This window comes from Macrotis lagotis, chromosome 1 (assembly GCF_037893015.1).
Source record: "Macrotis lagotis isolate mMagLag1 chromosome 1, bilby.v1.9.chrom.fasta, whole genome shotgun sequence".
Classification (NCBI taxonomy): domain Eukaryota; kingdom Metazoa; phylum Chordata; class Mammalia; order Peramelemorphia; family Peramelidae; genus Macrotis; species Macrotis lagotis.
The window spans coordinates 924,273,849-924,292,251 of record NC_133658.1 but is presented as its reverse complement, the minus strand read 5'-3'; the positions used below and the strand labels follow the sequence as shown (position 1 = coordinate 924,292,251).

General features: G+C 36.9%; 1 protein-coding gene across 2 annotated transcripts; it reads right to left on the bottom strand.

Moving 5' to 3' along the window:
* Window positions 1–13: 13 nt before the first annotated feature.
* On the bottom strand, window positions 14–15,101 carry LOC141510022 (immunoglobulin superfamily member 1-like). 2 transcript variants are annotated; one of them, XM_074219981.1, is made up of 6 exons: window positions 15,033–15,101; window positions 14,799–14,834; window positions 9,746–10,045; window positions 9,134–9,433; window positions 7,857–8,159; window positions 14–589 (listed from the first exon to the last, which is right to left on the bottom strand). In XM_074219981.1, exons 1-6 carry the CDS (start codon window positions 15,064–15,066, stop codon window positions 468–470), a joined length of 1,095 nt encoding a protein of 364 aa, XP_074076082.1. In that variant the 5' UTR covers window positions 15,067–15,101; the 3' UTR covers window positions 14–467. The 2 variants fall into 2 exon arrangements, with proteins under 2 accessions (XP_074076082.1, XP_074076083.1); XM_074219982.1 differs by lacking the exon at window positions 9,746–10,045.
* Window positions 15,102–18,403: the final 3,302 nt, after the last annotated feature.

Below are 18,403 nucleotides of genomic sequence, written 5' to 3'. Positions count from 1 at the left end.
TCTTGCTCAAGTCCCATGCCTTTAAGAGTCTGAAGCCTGGAGGGAATAAAAGTGTTTGAGTCATTAAAATGTAAACCCTTGGAGAGCATGGACTTTCTTGTCTTTTATTATTTATTATTGAGTCTGACATAGAATTAATATTTAATAAGTTCATTCATCTCTTCCCCATTCAGTCATTTAAATACCTAGACTTCTATTTTTCACTCAACTTTTAATGAAAATTTCCAACTGTGATAACTGAAGAACCACTTCCACATTTTGAATCTTGTCCCATGTTACCATTTTCATCAGATTTGTGGTTCCAGACCTCACTACTTTTTCTGTTGATAAAAAAAATGTAAAGAAAGTTGCTAATCTTCTAAAGTCTCATACAATATGTCCTGAAGGGTATCTTTCTACCCTCAATGGATCTTCTTCATTGCTTCACTGCCTATACTCTGAGAGTCATTCAAACTGGCCTTCCAACTCTAATCCTTCCATGTGGCATTCTTTCTCTTATTCTGGTGCTTTTCTACTAAATGATCCCTTTGGCAGGATTTCACTCTTCTCTTACCTTGGTGTTGTTCATCATGAGAATGGATCCTCAAATCTGAAAAATTTTAAAATTATTTTATTTAGTCATTTGACAAAGAAAAGAACTAGAAATGACTCCCCAATAAGTCTCTGAGAGTTGAGAAGAGGACATAAGGATTAGCAAATTGGCTGCAGGTTAGAGTAGATAGTTTCCAGGGGGCAGTTGAGCTATATTCAGCAGGTAAGCAAAAAAATTTAAATTTGGGAAGAAGCTTTGATTGGGTCCAGAACCAGATCAGGCTGTGTTCTAAGGGTTCCCGGCAGCCATCCTGCTTTCCTTTAGATTTCTGAGATCAGTCTAACCTTTAGAATAAGTGTTTGGGTTAGACACTTTCTACTTGCATAATGTTAGCTTTCAACAATATAATAAGGTTTTCTGAGCAATAAAAAATAAAATATCTCCTTATATTCTCACAATATCTCTGCTTTTAAGACACAACTTATATGAAGGACCCCCCCCCAACTTCTCTCTCCTTCTCTACTTTGTTGTTAATGGTTTTCTATTAATTTACTTTTATTAATGTTATAGTTATAATGTGCATGTTTATTCATTTACAACAGAATATGAGTTCCTTGCAGGTAGAGATTGGTTAATTGCTTATATTTGTATTCCCATTGCCTTGTACAATGACTGACATGTACTTGGTGCTAAATAAATATTTGTTGACTGATTCTCTGGGAATAAGTTTATTTTTCTATAGAAAGAGACTAAAGAAGACTTTTGGTGGCAAGATGAGGAAGAGGGATGAGTAAGGAAGGATGGAGGGAAATACACAGTTAGGTATCATGATTATAAATGTAAATGGAATGAACTAACTCAAAAACAGAAGTGGATTATAGAATGGATTAAAAATAAGAATCATACAATATAGTGTTTACAAGAAACACATTTGAACATAGAAACACATTGAGTAAAGATATGGTGCTGGAAGCGAATCGATTATACTTCATATGAAATAAAAATAAAAGCAAGGATAAGCAATCCTGATCTAATTAAAAAAGAAAAGGAAGGAAAATCTATCTTGATAAAAGTACCATAGATAATCAAATCAAAGTAATATTAATACCGATCATATATGCACTAAATAGGATTGAATTCACATTTTTAAAGAAGTTAATTGAGTTACAGGAGGAAATAACAAAACTAAACTAATGGGGTACCTCAACTCTCGCTCTCAGAACTAAATAAATCTAAACAGAAAATAAACAATAAAGACATAAAGAAAGCAAATAGAATTTTAGAAAAATTAGATGTGATACTTCTCTGGGGGAAAATGTGAATAAAAAGCAATATATCTTTTCCTCAGTGGTACATGGTACCTAAACAACAATTAGTCTTGAACTAGAGGGTATAAGAAACTTCTCAACCAAATGTAGAAAGGAAAAATATTGAATGTATCCTTTTTTCAGACCAGAATATAAAACGGATTCAAAAAATTCGATAACAGGCTGTGAAAGGGTAGATGAAAATTTATTGGAAAAATAAATAAGTTACTACCAGATCTAAAACTATATTATAAAGCAGCAGTCATCAAAACTGCCTGGTACTGGTTAAGAAATAGAGTAATGCATCAATGGATTAGCACAGGTTCAAAAGAAACTGCAGTAAATGACTACAGCAATATACTATTTGAAAAAACCCAAATACATTAGCTTCTGGGATAAGAACTCACTATTTGACAAAAATTGTTGCAAAAACTGGAAAATAGCATGGTAAAAATTAGGCATGGATCTACATCTCACACCCTATACCAAAATATGGTCAAAATGGGTACAGGATTTAGACATAAAGTGTGATACCATAGATAAATTATTAGACTAAAAATATTCTATCTATCTGATCTATGGAAAAGGGAGAAATTTATGATGAAATTTATGACCAATTTATGACCAAAATAATGATTTTGACTGTATTAAATTAAAATATTTTTTCACTAATAAAATCAATGCTGCCAAAATTAGAAGCAAAGTGGAAAGTTGGGAAACAACCTTCACAACTAGGAATTCTGATAAATGTCTCATTTCGAAAATATATATAAAGAATGACATCAAATTTATAAGATTACAAGTCATTCCCCAATTGATAAATGGTCAAAGGATATGAACAGTTTTCAAATGAAGAAATTAAAGCCATATATATAATCCTAGGAAAAATGCTCCAAATCACTATTGATTAGAGAAATACAAATTAAAACAAGAATGAGGTATCATCTCATGCCTATTAGAATACATTAGCCAAGATGAGAAAAAGGGAAGATGATTCAATGTTGGAGAGACTGTGGGAGGATTGCAGCATCGATGCATTGCTGGTGGAGTTGTCAATGGATCCAACCTTTCTGGAGAGCAATATGGAACTATGCTCAAAGAACAATAAAACTGTTCATACCTTTTGACCCAGCAATTCCAATTCTAGGTCTATATCCAGAAGAAAGTATTAAAAAGTGGTAAGAGTTCTACATGGCCCAAAATATTCATATCAGCTCTTTCATTGAGGGGATGCCCATGAATTGGGGAATGACTAAACAAGTTATGATACATGAATACTATGGAATACTATTGTTCTATAAGAATCCATAAATGGTTGGATGCTAGAGAAACATGGAAAGGCCTACGGGATCTAGTCCTGAGCAAGGGGAGTAGAGCCAAGAGAATGATGTGCCCATCAACAACAACACTGTGAGATGATCAACCTTGATGGAAGCAGCTCCTATCAGTAATCCAGAGACTTAGGACAGCTGTATTTGACTGGTGCTGGACTATATTATTCTCATCCAGAGCAAGAAAAACAAAACAAAACAAAACAAAACAAAACAAAACAAAAGCAAAACACACAGAAAAAAAATAAAAAATAGCCTTCCAAATCTGATGAACACTTTATAAAAATTATCTCTTATCTCTTTCCCTTAATCCTACTTCTTCATGCTGAAAATTACTAATTTATAAACATGTTTATCAAATTATATATGTAAAATGCTAACCTGACTGTTCTCTGTTGAGGGGAGGAGGGGTGGGGAGGGAGAGTGGGGGAAATTTTGTAACTTGTAAATATACATTTGCATGTAGATGAAAATAAACAAACAAACAAGCAAATAAATAAATAAATTCTAAAGAAAAAATTGGTAAAGAACAATTCATAGAACCAATAAATAATTTTAACGATGAGACAACAATGCACCAAATTTATGGAATTTGGCTAAAGTAGTACTTAGAGGAAATTTTATACCATCAAATACTTATATCAGTATAGCAAAGAAAGATCAAATTGAAGAATTGGGCATGAAAATTTTTTAAAAAAACTGAAGTAATTTCTTAAAATGTCCAATTAAATATCAAATCTTAAATCCTAAAATTCAACGAAAAGAATACTAAAATTGAAAGTAAGGAAATCATTGATGTAATAAATAAAACTAGAAGCAGGTTTTATGGGAAAAAAAATAGACAAACCATTGCTAAATTTGAATTAAAAAAAGGACAGAAGAAACTCCAATTACCAGGATCAAAAATGAAAGGGGGAATTCAGCACCAATGAAGGGAAAATTAAAGCAGTTACTAGGGGTTCTTTTGTACAATTATTTGTCAATAAATCTGACAGTCTAAGTGAATCAGAATGATTATTTATAAAAATAGAATTGATCAATTAAGTGGAAATAGAATGTTTAAATAATCCCATTTTAGAAAAAGTAATTAAGTCATCAATTAACTTCCTAAGAAAAATTCCCAGAACCAGATGGATTCACAAGTGAATGCTACCAAAATATTTCAAGAACAATTAGTTTCAATACCATATGAGTTATTTAGGGAAAAAAAATAGGTGAAAGAGGAATCCTACCAAATTCTTTTTTGCACCACAAATATGGTGCTGAAGCCTAAGCTAGGAAGAGAACTGAAGAAAAGAACCTATAGGACAATTTTCCTAATGAAAATTGATACAAAAATGTTAAATATAATACTTGCCAGAATATTACAGCAAGATATCAAAAATATTATACAGAATAATCATATGGAATACATAGTTGAATCAATATTAAGGAAATTCTGAACATAACAGGAAAACAAACAGAAATTATATGATTGTCTCAATAGACGCAGGAAAATCAACAAAATACAGCATTCATTCTTCTGAAATATATTAGAGAAAGTAAGAAAATATAAAGCTCTCCTAAAAAGGATAAGCAATAGATATGTACAACCACCATCAAATAATACCTACAAACAGGGTAAGCTAAAAGCCTTCCCAAAAGAGGAATGATAAATCAAGGATCCATTTTCATCACTATTAGTCAATATTGTACTACAAATGCCAGTGATAGCAAATAAGAGAAGAAAAATAAATTGAAGGAGTTAAGCAAAAAGGAAACAAAACAATGAGATGATGTGATATATACTTAGAGAATTCTAAAGAATCAGCTAAATAAGTAGTTGAAACAATTAACAACTTTATCAGAATAAACACACAAAAATCAGCATTTCTACATAGTACCAACAAAGTTTATCAGCAAGAGATAGAAATAGAAATTCCATTTAAAACAATTGTAGACAATGTAAATTACTTGGAAATGTTCCTGCCAAGGCAAAGTCAGGGACTATATGAACCAAGGTACAACATGCTTTTCAAACAAATAAATTCAGTTCTAATCAATTGAAAAACTATTAAAAAAGCAAAATGTGACAATGCTGCTGAAATTAACTTATTAATGCCATATTAAACTACCAAAATTTTTGTAAAGTTAGAAAAAAATAATTATAAAATTCATCTCAAAGATTAAAATATCATGAAAATCAAGGGAATTAATTGAAAAAATGTGAAGGTAGGTAATTTTATTCATACCAAATCTCAACCTATATGATAAAGTAAAAATCATTCCAACTGTCCATACTGTCTAAGAAATAGAGTGATAGATCAGTGAAATAGGTTAGTTTCAAAATACAATATAGTGATTTACCATAGTAATTAATGCTTGATAAACCCAAAGATCCAGGCCTTTAGGACAAAAGCACACTATTTGACAAAACCTGGAAAATGGGAATACAGTATGGCATCTCACACCATATACCAAGATAAGGTCAAAATGGGATCATGATATAGACAGAAAGAGTGACACCATAAGCAAATTAAGAGAAAATGGAGTAGTTTACCTGTTAAATGTATAGATAAAAATTGAAACCAAACAAGAAAAAAAGAGTTTAAAATGAAATAAGATCAATAGAAAAAAAGAATTTGAAACCAAACACAATATAGATAAAAAATGTGAAATGTAAAATTTTGATTATATAAAATTGAAAGGTTTTCACACAAAACCAAGGCAAATAAAATAAGAAAGAAAGCAGAAAACTGGGGAAAACTTTACTGCAAGTATTTCTGTTAACAGCATCCTTTCTCAAGTATACAGAGAACTGAGTAGAAGAATACTAGTCCTTCTTCAATTGATAAATGATCAAATAGTTTTATACAAGGAATGCCAGGATAGTTTTAATATAAACAAAATTATTAACATAATTGATTATATAAATAACAAGAAATAAAAAATAATGAATGCAGAAAGTTTTTGATATAATTCAACATCCATTTATATTAAAAATACTTGAAAATATTGGCACAAATACATTTTTCATTAAATTGATTAAAAGTATTTATGTAAAACCATAAGCAAACATTATTTGTAATGGGGAGACACTAAAAGCCTTCCCAGTAAACAAAAGCAACCATTGCCACCAATATTTTTCAATATTTTATTGTAAAAATCTACCAATAGCAGTAAGAAAAGAAAATAAATATAAGGAACCAGAATAGGGAATGAAGTGAAAAGACTGTCTTTTTTTTTGGTAGATGATATGATTATATATTTGGAAAATCCCAAAGATTCAACTAGTATGTCAGTTGAAATAATAATTAAATTTGTTTTTTAATTTTGTATTTTAGACAATGAGGTTAAGTGACTTGCCCAAGGTCACAAGCTAGGCAATTATTGAGTATCTGAGGGTAGATTTGAACTCAGTTCCTCCTGACTTCGGGGCTGGTGCTCGATCCACTATGCCAAATAGCTTCCCCTGAATTAATAATTTTTGCAAAATAGCAGATACAAAGTAAATTCATGTAAATCATCCTTATTCCTATCTATATATCTCAAACAAAACTCTGCCAGAAGAGACAGCAAAAAAATACCCCATCTATAATAAATTAGACAGTATAAAATACCTGGAGGTGATCTTGCTCAAAACAAATCCAGGAACTATATAAACCTCATTAAAATCTTTTTATATAAATAAAATCGCATTTAAATAATTGGAGAATTTTAATTAATTGTTCATGGATAGAGAGGGTCAATGTGATATCAATGACAATTTTTTCCAAATTAATCTATATTCCATACCATTCCAATTGCCAAAAATTTACTTTGCATAGCAGATTTGCAGTTTCATGTGCAATCATATTTTTAATGTCCCATATTATGATCATTCCCTAAATTAAAAGCTAAAAAAATGATAAATGGTCAGATAGTGAAAAATACTTCCTACATCTCCATTTAATTTTTCTAAATACACTTACCCTTCCAGCCCTTACCTTGATGCCCCCACCACTCCTCTCACACTGAAGCTTGAGGGAATAAAAATTATTCTTTTTATTTAATATTTGATTCTATTTTGTACTTGACATTATCATGTAATACTGACCCATTTTTTCAAGTCACATTTAAGCTCAAGAATTCAGTTTTTACTCTGTTATACATTAAAGGTGCAAGTGAAATGGAAAGTCTTCACTCACACCATTAGTTCCTGGGATATGCCAACCAGCCTTCTCCCAAATGATATGTCTCTATCTTTACTTGTCCTTGTACAGTTAAAGGAAATTTTGTCTTCTCCAATATGATAAAGAGAGAAATGGTACTGATTCCCCAGAAAAGATTATGTGAGGAAGATGAGTCCCATAAAAGAAAGCCCCACAAAACTTTTATCATCAGAGAGAGGCATGAATGCCAAAGCACTTTTCCTCAAGCTATCAATTGTAATGTTACCTGACTACCCAGATCCCCTCTTTTCCTGAGAGCCAAGAGTTGCTATGGTTGCTAGCCTTATGGGGATGACAAGTCTGATTGATTTGTTAATACATATACATGTTACTATTAACAAACCAGTTTTGTTTGACATATGTACCTCAGTTTACCTATTAAATTCACTCATGACAAGATTTCCTAAATTTCTCATTTTTCTCCCAGACCTGGCTCCTCAGTGCCCCACTCTTAGGAAGCAATGTACCTCCCAATCTCCCCCCGCCTTCCACTTACCAGTCACCAAGATTTCCAGGGGATCGCTGACCTCTGATGTTTTTTGCTGAGGCATCATTGAATAATAATAAATGCAGCTATAGTTCCCTGAATCTTGGGTCCTCACCACTAAGATGGGGAAGGATGCTCGGGTCCCTCCTGGCCTCTGTTGCTGTAAGGGTTCAGGGACACCAGCCTTAAACAGTGCAAATGTCAAATCCCAGAGGAAGGACCAGGTTGGCTGCTGACACTGGAGCATGAGATGTCTTCCTTGGATGAGAACAGGCCCGGGAAGTGCTGAGAGCAAGGGCTTGGGAAGGGAACCTGAGAGAAAAAGACAATGCAACTAAGTCAGGACATCTGGTTTCAATGTTCAGCCATGCTGCTAAACATATTCACTGAGGGATCCTGTCTTCACTCACTTTCTGTCCCTTGTGTTTCCCTAGCTCCAGTCCATCCCAAACCCATCCAGGATGCTTGGTCAGTAGGAAAACCTATTACCAATATGAGTTCCCTTCCTCTCTTCCCCTAACCTTCCTTCTTTATCTCCTATCTGATAGGGAATTCTTGAACCCATATCTTTCCTTCCCATAGGACTTTGGTGAGATGAGAATCACTGATGTTAGTCTTTCAGGTGACATGGAGAACCATTGATCCTTGCTGCTCTGGCAGTGTTACCTAATTTATTGGTGTCAAGCAAAGACCAGTATGCTGAAACCTTAGTCCTTGTAGGGATTTCCATCTGCCTTATAGCTGACTCTCTTTACTGGGTTTTCTCCCCACTAGACTGTAAGATCCTTGTGATCAGACATTGTCTTGGTTCTTCATCTATATCTCCAAAGTTTAACATGCCACATGCTTTCGTTTGGTTTCTCCTCTTTCAAAAATTTCGACTGTAGGAAGACCCACTTTGATCTCTGATGTGTTCCTTCATTTCTCACTTGGTCAATGGTGAGTCAGATAGACCCAAGTTAATGTAACAATATAGTCTGGATTCTAGTCCTATTTTTGGTATCCTCTTGAGAAAATAACTTCCTTTAATCTGGACTCAGTTTCCTTTATTGTTGGTGTGAAGGGCAGCCTCTTCCCAATTCTGATGCTTGATAAGCCTATTCCTGAACTCCCTCCATTCTCCATCCCACTCTTCCAAAAATCTTAGTTTTGACTATAAAAGTCTTATCTCCTCTGTAACCCTTGAGTCTTCATGGGCAGCATCCCCTCTGGTCCTTCAAGGGCCCTCTCCTTTGGGAAGGGGACACATCTGACCTACAAGTACTCTTGGTCATTCTTCCCCTCACCTGTAATCAACAGCTCCAGGGCATTGCTGGGTTTTGACATCATGCCAAAGGACTCTGTGTCAGAATAACTGCATGTGTAGATCCTGGCATCCTCAGAGCTGACAGACAGAAGGGAGAAGGCAACCTGGGACTCTGCAGAGACCTTGTGTTGTAGGGGATTCAAGTACCCCATCTTAAACAAAGTAAAGTTCACTTCCTGGAGGTCTGCCTGGGGAGGTCGCCAGCACCAAAGGGTCACATTCTGTTCTGGGGACACCATAGAGCTGGGTCGTGCCAAGAGAGAGGGTTTGGGGAGATATCCTGGGAAAGAAGGAAAGATAAGAGATCAAAGGGGAAAGCCTTTGGCACCAACTTCAGCCCTTCAGTGTAATTCTGAGAAAAGGAGCCATAGCAGCTGCTCAGGGGCTATGCCATTCCCCCCCTCCCCCTGCCATCCCCAGATCCTGCAGGGTCTGGGAAGCACTATCTCTCCCTCTCTCCCTTTATTGGGGAGTTCAACCCTGGGACTCTTGCAACTTGCCAGGGTAGAGTCCACTTCCAAGTAATGGCTCTCCTCACCCCTGCCCCCATCACTTTGGAGATATGCAGGGGTCCTGAATCTTGCCTTCTCACCTGTTACCAATAGGTCCAGCACCTCACTGGGCCTTGACCATCTGTGGGGGGTGTTCATTTCATAATAAAGACACCTGTAGCTCCCGGAGTTCTTGGTGCTCACAGAATACAGAGAGAAGTTAGCTTGGGTCCCCCCAAGAATCTGCTTTTGTAAGGGTTCTGTGGTCCCCAATTTCATCAGAGCAAAACTCAGTCCCTGGAGGGAAGACTGGGCAGGCTGCCAGCACTGGAGGGTCACATTCCATCCTGGGCCCACAACAGCTCTGGGCAAAGCTCTTAGCAATGGTTTCAGAAGGAACTCTTGGAAGGAAGTGAGATTGAGAGTTAGAGGTGTGTAGGAGCGAAGATCTAGACTTGACTGGGTCTTTAGACACTGAATTGGTCAAGCTGTTCAAAGGATCATGGGCTCATAGGATTGGCCCTAAGAAGGAAGCTCAGAGGCTCCTGAGCTCAGACTCTTCATTTTCAGAAGAGAAAACTGAAAGTGAACTTTCCAGAGTCACACAGTACTTAAGGTCAAGGGAGGGTTTGAACTCAACCCTTCAAATCTCCAAGCATCCACTTCACATTAAAAAAACAAAACAAAAACAAAAACAAAAAACAGCTAGGTGGCACAGTGGATAGAACACCAGCCCTGGAGTCAGGAGTACTTGAATTCAAATCCAGCCTCAGACACTTAATAATGACCTAGCTGTGTGGCCTTGGGCCAGCCACTTAACCCCATTGCCTTGCAAAAACCTAAAAAAAAAAAAAAAAAACAGAAGAAAACTGAACTGCATAGGGCTTGCCCAAGGTAACACAGAAATCAATCTATCAACAAATATTCAAGCACTGATTGTGGTAAGACATTCCGAGCTCATATGGATCTGATCAGGCAAAACCCGACACACCACAACTTATCTCTAATATAAGGAAGGCATTTTGGTCTTCTTCAATAACAAAGGACAAGAGCCAACCAAGAATCAACTAACCAATGCAACCTTGTGCTAGGTTCTAGGGATAATGGAACAGTCTGGTTAAAAAGAGAGGACATTCTAATACAGGGGGCAACAGGAAACCTAGATTATGACTATGCAGTGAATAAGCATTAATATTAATAATATTCATAGAGTGTTAAGCTATGAAAACTTAAATATGAACTAAGACTTTTGGGATACCAAATATCTACAGAAGAATTTGGGTGGAGGGAAGTTCACACTTGTGAAAATTGGTGCTTAAGATGAGTCTTAAAGGGAAGCCAGAACTCTGTGAAGCAGAAATGAAGAGTGTCCAGGAATGGGAGATGACCGGTCCAAAGAGTAGGAAATAGGAGATAAACTATTATGGATGCAGAATTGGCTTCTTTGCAAAGCATGGGCAGGAAGTGATGTCCAGTGAAGCTGGAACACTTAGTAGGAGCCAGGCTTTAATAATCAGACAGAGGAGTGCCAACATTTATGGAGTAGGAGGAGTAACATAGTCAGAACTATATTTAAAAATATTAATTATCACAGCAGTGATTAGTACATACTGAAATGGTGAGAGTCTTGAGTCAGGAATACCAGTTAAGAGAGAGTTACACGTGAGACTCGATGATGAGGCTTCAAGTGAAGGGTAGGGAACTGTTTGAGTGCAAAGGAGAGGTCCAATGGAGAGATATTTCAGTGGTAGAAGCAGCAAAATTTGACAACTGATTGACATCTGGAGTGAGGGAGAGTGAGGAAGTCAAGATAAGGTAGAACTTAGAAAGCCTGGAGCCTGGAGGGCTGATGGAGCCTTCAACATAAGGAATGCTGTCTAAAAGAGATAAGTGTTGAGGAAAAAAGATACTGAGCATGTGTTTTTTTAAGTTTAAAATATTTCTGGAATATTCCATATGAAGTGTCTAATCAGTAATTGGTGATGGGGGGACTGAGACTTTCTTTCTTTCTCTTTTGCTTGGCTAGATATATTGATCTGAGTGTTATCTTCATTGAGAGAGATATAGATATGATGATGATGATGATGATGATGATGATGATGATGATGAAGGAGCAGGAAAAGAAGGAGAAGAAAATCCAGGATTGAACACCCATAATTAGAGTTCCCTGATGTGGATGAGCCATCAAAGGAGTAGGAATGATCAGACAGGTAGATGATGTCCCAGAAACCCCAAGGAGGAGGGAGTGTCCAAGAGAAGGTGATAGTCATGAGAGTTAAATGATTCAGAGATGTCAATGAGGCCAAGGACTGAGAAAAGATAACTCACAATTTTGGAGAGAACAGTTTACGTTGAATGATAAAGCTGAAAGGGCTTGCAAAGGGTGATAGAGAAAAGATTAGTCCCCCAAAAGCTCCAAACCCAAATGCTAGGTTCTAGCTGATTGCCACTTCTCCTCCAACTGATATACTCCAACTCTGTACTTTCCTTCAAACAGAAGTGGGAGGCATCAGACCTCAGACACTTAATAATTGCCTAGCTGTGTGACCTTGGGCAAGTCACTTAACCCCACTGGCTTTCCAAAATAAAAAACAATAGATATGGCTGGCTAGGTGGTGCAGAGGATAGAGCACCAGTCCTGGAGTCAGGAGTACCTGGGTTCAAATCGGGTCCAGACACTTAATAACTACCTAGCTGTGTGGCCTGTGGGAGGCACAGGGTTACTGAACTGTGCCTCTGGCATCCATCTCTTGATCCCCCAGGAAGTGTGTGTTTGTGTATAATGATGCTTTCCTTTGTCTACACCATAATCGATCATTAAATATTTATTAATCACCTACTGTGCTAAACTCTAGAAATACAAAAAGAGACAAAAGTCAGTCCCTGCCCTTAAGCATCTCATACACTATTGGGAGAGACAGCAAGAAGACAAGAAGCAAACTCTATACAGGATAAATAGGGAATAGTGGATAGAGGGAAGGTAAGAAAGTTGAGAGAGGTTGGGGAAGACTTCCTGCAGAAGGTTTGATTTTAGCTGATTTTTTTTTTTAGGTTTTTGCAAGGCAATGGGGTTAAGTGGCCTGCCCAAGGCCACACAGCTAGGTAATTATTAAGTGTCTGAGACCCGATTTGAACCCAGGTACTCCTGACTCCTAGGCTGGTGCTTTATGCACTACGCCACCTAGCTGCCCTGATTTTAGCTGATCTTAACAATATCAAGGAAACCTGGTAGCAGAGATGAGGAGGAAGAGTATCGCAATCCGAGAGAACATCAGAGAAGATATCTGGAACAGAGAGATTGGTCTTGGCTCCTGCTCCTGCTGCTGCTACTATTCCCTTCTCCTTCTCCTTCTCCTTCTCCTTCTCCTTCTCCTTCTCCTTCTCCTTCTCCTTCTCCTTCTCCTTCTCCTTCTCCTTCTCCTTCTCCTTCTCCTTCTCCTTCTCCTTCTCCTTCTCCTTCTCCTTCTCCTTCTCCTCCTTCTCCTCCTCCTTCTCCTCCTCCTTCTCCTCCTCCTCCTCCTCCTCCTCCTCCTCCTCCTCCTCCTCCTCCTTCTCCTTCTCCTTCTCCTACTACTACTACTGCTACTACTACTGCTCCTGCTCCTATTACTGCTACTGCAGCTGTTGCATTGAAGGCTCTCATAAGAGACTTCCAGGAATCCTTGCTGCTTCAAGTCCATTTCTCGTGTCCTACATACTAGTCTGACCTAATCACTCTTCTCTCCCAGGAGAAGACCTTTACTCCATAAATTCCGGTACCTCCCTATTACCCCCCAGGACTGAAAATAAACTCCATTGTGAGCTAGGTAGAGGTCTTCATAACTTTCCTCCTTCCTCTCTTTCCAGTCTTCCTCCACTTTCTTCATATCCTTAGGTCCTGCTTTGGGTCATCCTCCCTGTCTGGTCCACACTCCCCTCCATCTTTTAGAATCTCTAACTTTTATGAAAGCTCAGTTCTCAGTTTTCTCATCTAGTAAATGAGGAGCTTCAATAGTTTGATGTTGAGAGTTCCTTCCATTTCTAGATGGGATGATCCTCTAAGGTACTTTCTCATCTCGCTATGAAAGGGAACAGGGAAGCCTGGGAAAGAGGGAAATATAGATTTCCTGATCCAGAAAACAGACTCATTCAGCAATAGTGTAGTTTGAACTTTCCCTAGTAGTCCTAGAAATGAGACTTTTATTTTCTTCACCAAGTCTAGAATAACTGAGGGACATGGATCCCTTAACATTCAGGAAGGGGTAATAGCAGAAAAATCAGGGCTAGGAAACTATGTGGAAAAGGGCATTTGATAATGTTTGTCCTTCATTCATTTTTTTTAGGCAAATGGGGTTAAGTGACTTGTCCAAGGCCACACAGCTAGGTAATTATTAAATGTCTGAGACCGGATTTGAACCCAGGTACTTCTGACTCCAAGGCTGGTGCTTTATCCACTGCACCACCTAGTTGCCCCTGTCCTTCATTCTTGAGGAAGATCATGACACCAGGGACGTGATGTCACATGAATGCACATGAATTGCATTTGAGGGGTGACAAAGCTAAATTAAACAGCCTCACTTTCTCCTTTGTAGTCTTCTGGGTTCAGTGGTTAGATAAGAATTAGGACAACTGGAGATGGTTCTGGAAGTGATGCAATCAGAGCTAAGTGACTTGCCCAAGTTCATACAACTTGAAGTGTCTGAGACCAGATTTGAACTCAGGTTCCCCTGACTCCAGGTCTGGTGCTCTATCCATTGTACCATCTTGCTGTCAGTATGACACTTAAGAGAGAGGTCAAGGGCTTTTTTCTCTCATCTACTTCAGATATCACCACTATTTTTCTAAGCATTCCCTGAACTCTGACTAGAAAGTGTTCTATTCATATTGATAGTTTGACCTCCCTCAATTTTTGAATCTCATAATCTTGGGTGGAAATATTTTTTACCCTTTTCTTTCAAGAGCTAGTACTCAGTCTCCTATGGCTTCTGGCAGCAAGAGATCTAAGATCTGGATCCAGTCCAGGTAGAGACTGGGAATTCTCTTGGAGGAACCCAGATCCTGGAATTTGGGGGTCTCTCCAGGGAAGGACCCATAGGCTTTTATTAAATGTCCCAATCTTTCTTCTAATTGTCCAGAAGGAGGAGTAGGGGTGAATAATTGGAAAGAAGGACTTACCTGTATTTGACTCCATTTTCTTGATCAGACACAGGCCTGAAAGAAGAGATTGTGATGATAGATGATTGCCCCCTATCCCCTTTCAAACACCCTTCTTCTCCCTATTTTCACAAAGTGAGTTTTGATCAGAAGCAGGATATGACAGGATAAAGGACAGGACCCCTCTCTGTTCCCCAAAGCTTTTGTCCAAAGAGTTTCTCACAAACTCTCTGATGGGATCTTTCAAGGACTCACCAAAACAGAAGAAAGCCATAAGTGTTGGGGACATGGTGAACCCTCATCAGGCTCTGAAGTTGCTTGTAGTCTGATATAGAAAGGAAAGATGGGTCACATCAGTTGACTGGTTGCAGGATGTGGTGGAAGGAAATGTTACCTCCACCCACCTAGTGCAAGACCCCATTCTTGACCATTTACAATGGGTAACTTGTGAATTTCTTCAACTGTTTGACCTCAGAAAATATTTATTTGCTTGAGTTTAGTACAAGTCATGTCAGGAAGTGGTATCAAGCCTGACAGGGCCTTGCCATGGCCTTGCTAGGGTCAACCCAACCAGTTTCAATTGTTAAATTTTCATCATGAGCATTTCCACCTTGGAAACTGGCAAATACCAGAAATCAGGGTTTGATCTATTGTTTTATTAATTGTCTAGTCTAAAGAAAGTAACAGAGAAAACATTGATGAGGCAAATTAAATTGAAAAGTGTGTCCCAAATATTATTCTCACTTTGGGAAGCTCATTTTTTATATAATATTTTATTTTTTCCAATTATATACAAAGACATTTTTTTATCAAAAATTTTGACTTCCAATTCTCTATCTCCCTTTTTTCTCCCCCCTCCCCCAAGTCAGTAAGCAATTTGATTAGGTTATGCATGTTCAATCTTTCAAAGACTAATTCCATATTAGTCATATTGCAAAGAAAGAAGCAGTTTTTAAGAGAATAATACAGTTTGCAAAAGAAAAAAATCAGAAAAAATGAATACTGAAAATAGTATGCTTTGATTTGCATTTAGAATCCATCAATCCTTTATCTGTATTTGTATTGCATTTTCCATCATGAGTTCTTTTTCTTGGATCCTTTGTATTTTTAGAATCAATTCACAACCAATAATCACATAACATTATCAACTGTGTACAATATTATCCTGGTTGTCCTCACTTCACTTTGCATCAGTTAATGTAAGTCTTTTCAGCTTTTTCTGAAACATTCCTGCTTATCATTACTTATAGTTCAATAAAATTTCATTTTATGCTTATACCACAACTTGTTCAGTCTTTCTCCAATTGATGAGCATCCTGTCAATTTCTAGTTCTTTGATAGCACAAAAACGATCTTCTATCAATATTTTTGTATATGTGGGTCCTTTTCCTTTGGGAAACAGAGCTAGGGTGATATTTTTGTATCAAAGACCATGCACAGCTTGATTGTCTTTGGGAATAACCAAACTACTCTCCAGAAAGACTGGATCAGTTCACAACTTCACCAATAATGCATTTGGGTCACAAGTTTCTCACAGCCTCACCAACTTCTTTCATTTTCTTTTTGTGTCATATTAGCCAATCTGGTAGGTTTGAGGTGGTATTTCAGAGTTATTTGCTTTACATTTCTCTAACCAGTAGCTTAGAGCATTTTTTCATATGACTATTGATAGTTTCAATTTTCTCATCTGAAAACTAACTATTCATATCTTTTGACTATTCATTAGTTGGGGAATGACTTGTATTCTTATAAATTAATTTGACTCAGCTCTTGCTATATATTAGAAATGAGGACTTTGTTAGAGACACTGAGTGCAAAAATTGCTTTTCAATTTTCTTTGGGAAGTTGATTTTTAAACATTTACCAGCAAACTCTTGAATCCATGGATCTATTCTTCACTCCTTTTTTTCTGTTATCTTGTTTTCCTCCAGGAATTTTTAAGCTGTCTTTCTTTTTTTTTAATTGATTTTTTATTTTTACTTTCCAATTATATGTTATGAAAGTTTTTCAGCATTCCATCACATGCATATTTATGTTATATAATTTCCTTCCACAACCCCTTCCCACCACCCTCTCCTCACAACAGTCTAGTGAATATTGAACATGCACATTTGTTTTTAGCATGTTTACATATTAGTCAGTTTGGGGATGTGGAATTAGAACAAAGGGAAAAAGAAAGAAAAACCATGGGATAGGAAGGAAAAACATTAGAAAAAAATGTTAAAAGTGAGCATAATGTTCATTTAAATTTTGTAGGATTTTTTTGTTTGTTTTGTTTCGGTTTTCTTCCTCTGTGCATGTTTCACATTGTCCATAGCAGTTGCCCAGTGTTGTCCTATAGCTCTCTCAACTGCTGAAAAGGAACTGCATCCATCAAAGTTGATCAACTCACAATGTTGATGTTAATATGTACCAAGTACTCTTGGTTCTGCTTCCTTTCCTTGGCATCTCTAACCTCATCTTATTCTAACCCTGAAGCACCTCTGTTTATTTCAGGATTTAGGACTCCATTCAGGTGGTCTTTATGGTCCTATTTTAGGATTTATGAATCTCACTTGTCTTCCTGTTTCTTAAAGGATCAGACAGAAACTAGGGAGATAGCTCATGAAGGTGGGGAATACTTAGATCCCAGGAATATGGCTCCCACATGCTCAGTCCAGAAAACTGGCATGAATTTTGAACTGGTCTAGGAATCTACAGGAAGAAGGGTTATGATAGTTTACCCCAGGCCCTTAAGAGTATCAGAATTTCCCATCATTTTTTCCAACTACATTCTGATGTCAATGATTGTTCTAGAACAGTTTTACCCTAAAATGGGACACTTGGAGACCTTTTTGGACACTGCCCAAGGCAGATTTACAGCTAGGGAAAATAAGTTTTGTAGTGAAATATCAATAAGCTTGGTCTTGCAAATTAGATTCCAGGATCTTAAACTGCCTTGACTCTGTGCCCTTAACATTAATATCAATTTTTTAAAATTAATGGTTACTGATCAATAATCCAGTCTCAAAGACTTGGCAATGTTAAGTCCTATTTTATTCCTACTATTTTTCTTGATTTCCTAAATCTTTTGTTTCTTCAAATGGATATTTTTATTTTATTGAATTCTGAAAACTATCCCTTTGCTAATTTGATTACTATAACCAAAAACTGCATCTTATGTAATACTTTGCAGTATTGTCATTTTTATTTTATTCATACAGCTCGTTGAAGAAGACTGCATATTTTACTGTGACTTATCTACAACTCTCGATGCCTACTATTTCCCTGTAGCCTAGAAACTAGCTGCCCTCAATTCTCCTCTGCTTGAAAAATAAAGAAAAATATTCTCATTTGATGCATTTATTTTCACTAGTTATTTTATGTTTCCCTTCTCCTTTGCTAAAAAACACAACTTTAAATCCACTTCTCACAATGCATAACAAAATAAGGTCAAAATGGGTACAGGATTTAGACATAAAGGATGAAATGACCCCTAAAACTTGAAGTAAATTGCTAAGAATTATTGTATTGTCATTCATTTGTAGGTTCATCATGAAAAAACTGCCCAATGAATGATCAGTGTGTGATCCACCTTCCTCCTCCCTTCTCATTTGTGATTTTTGTACATAAACTCTGTCTTCCCT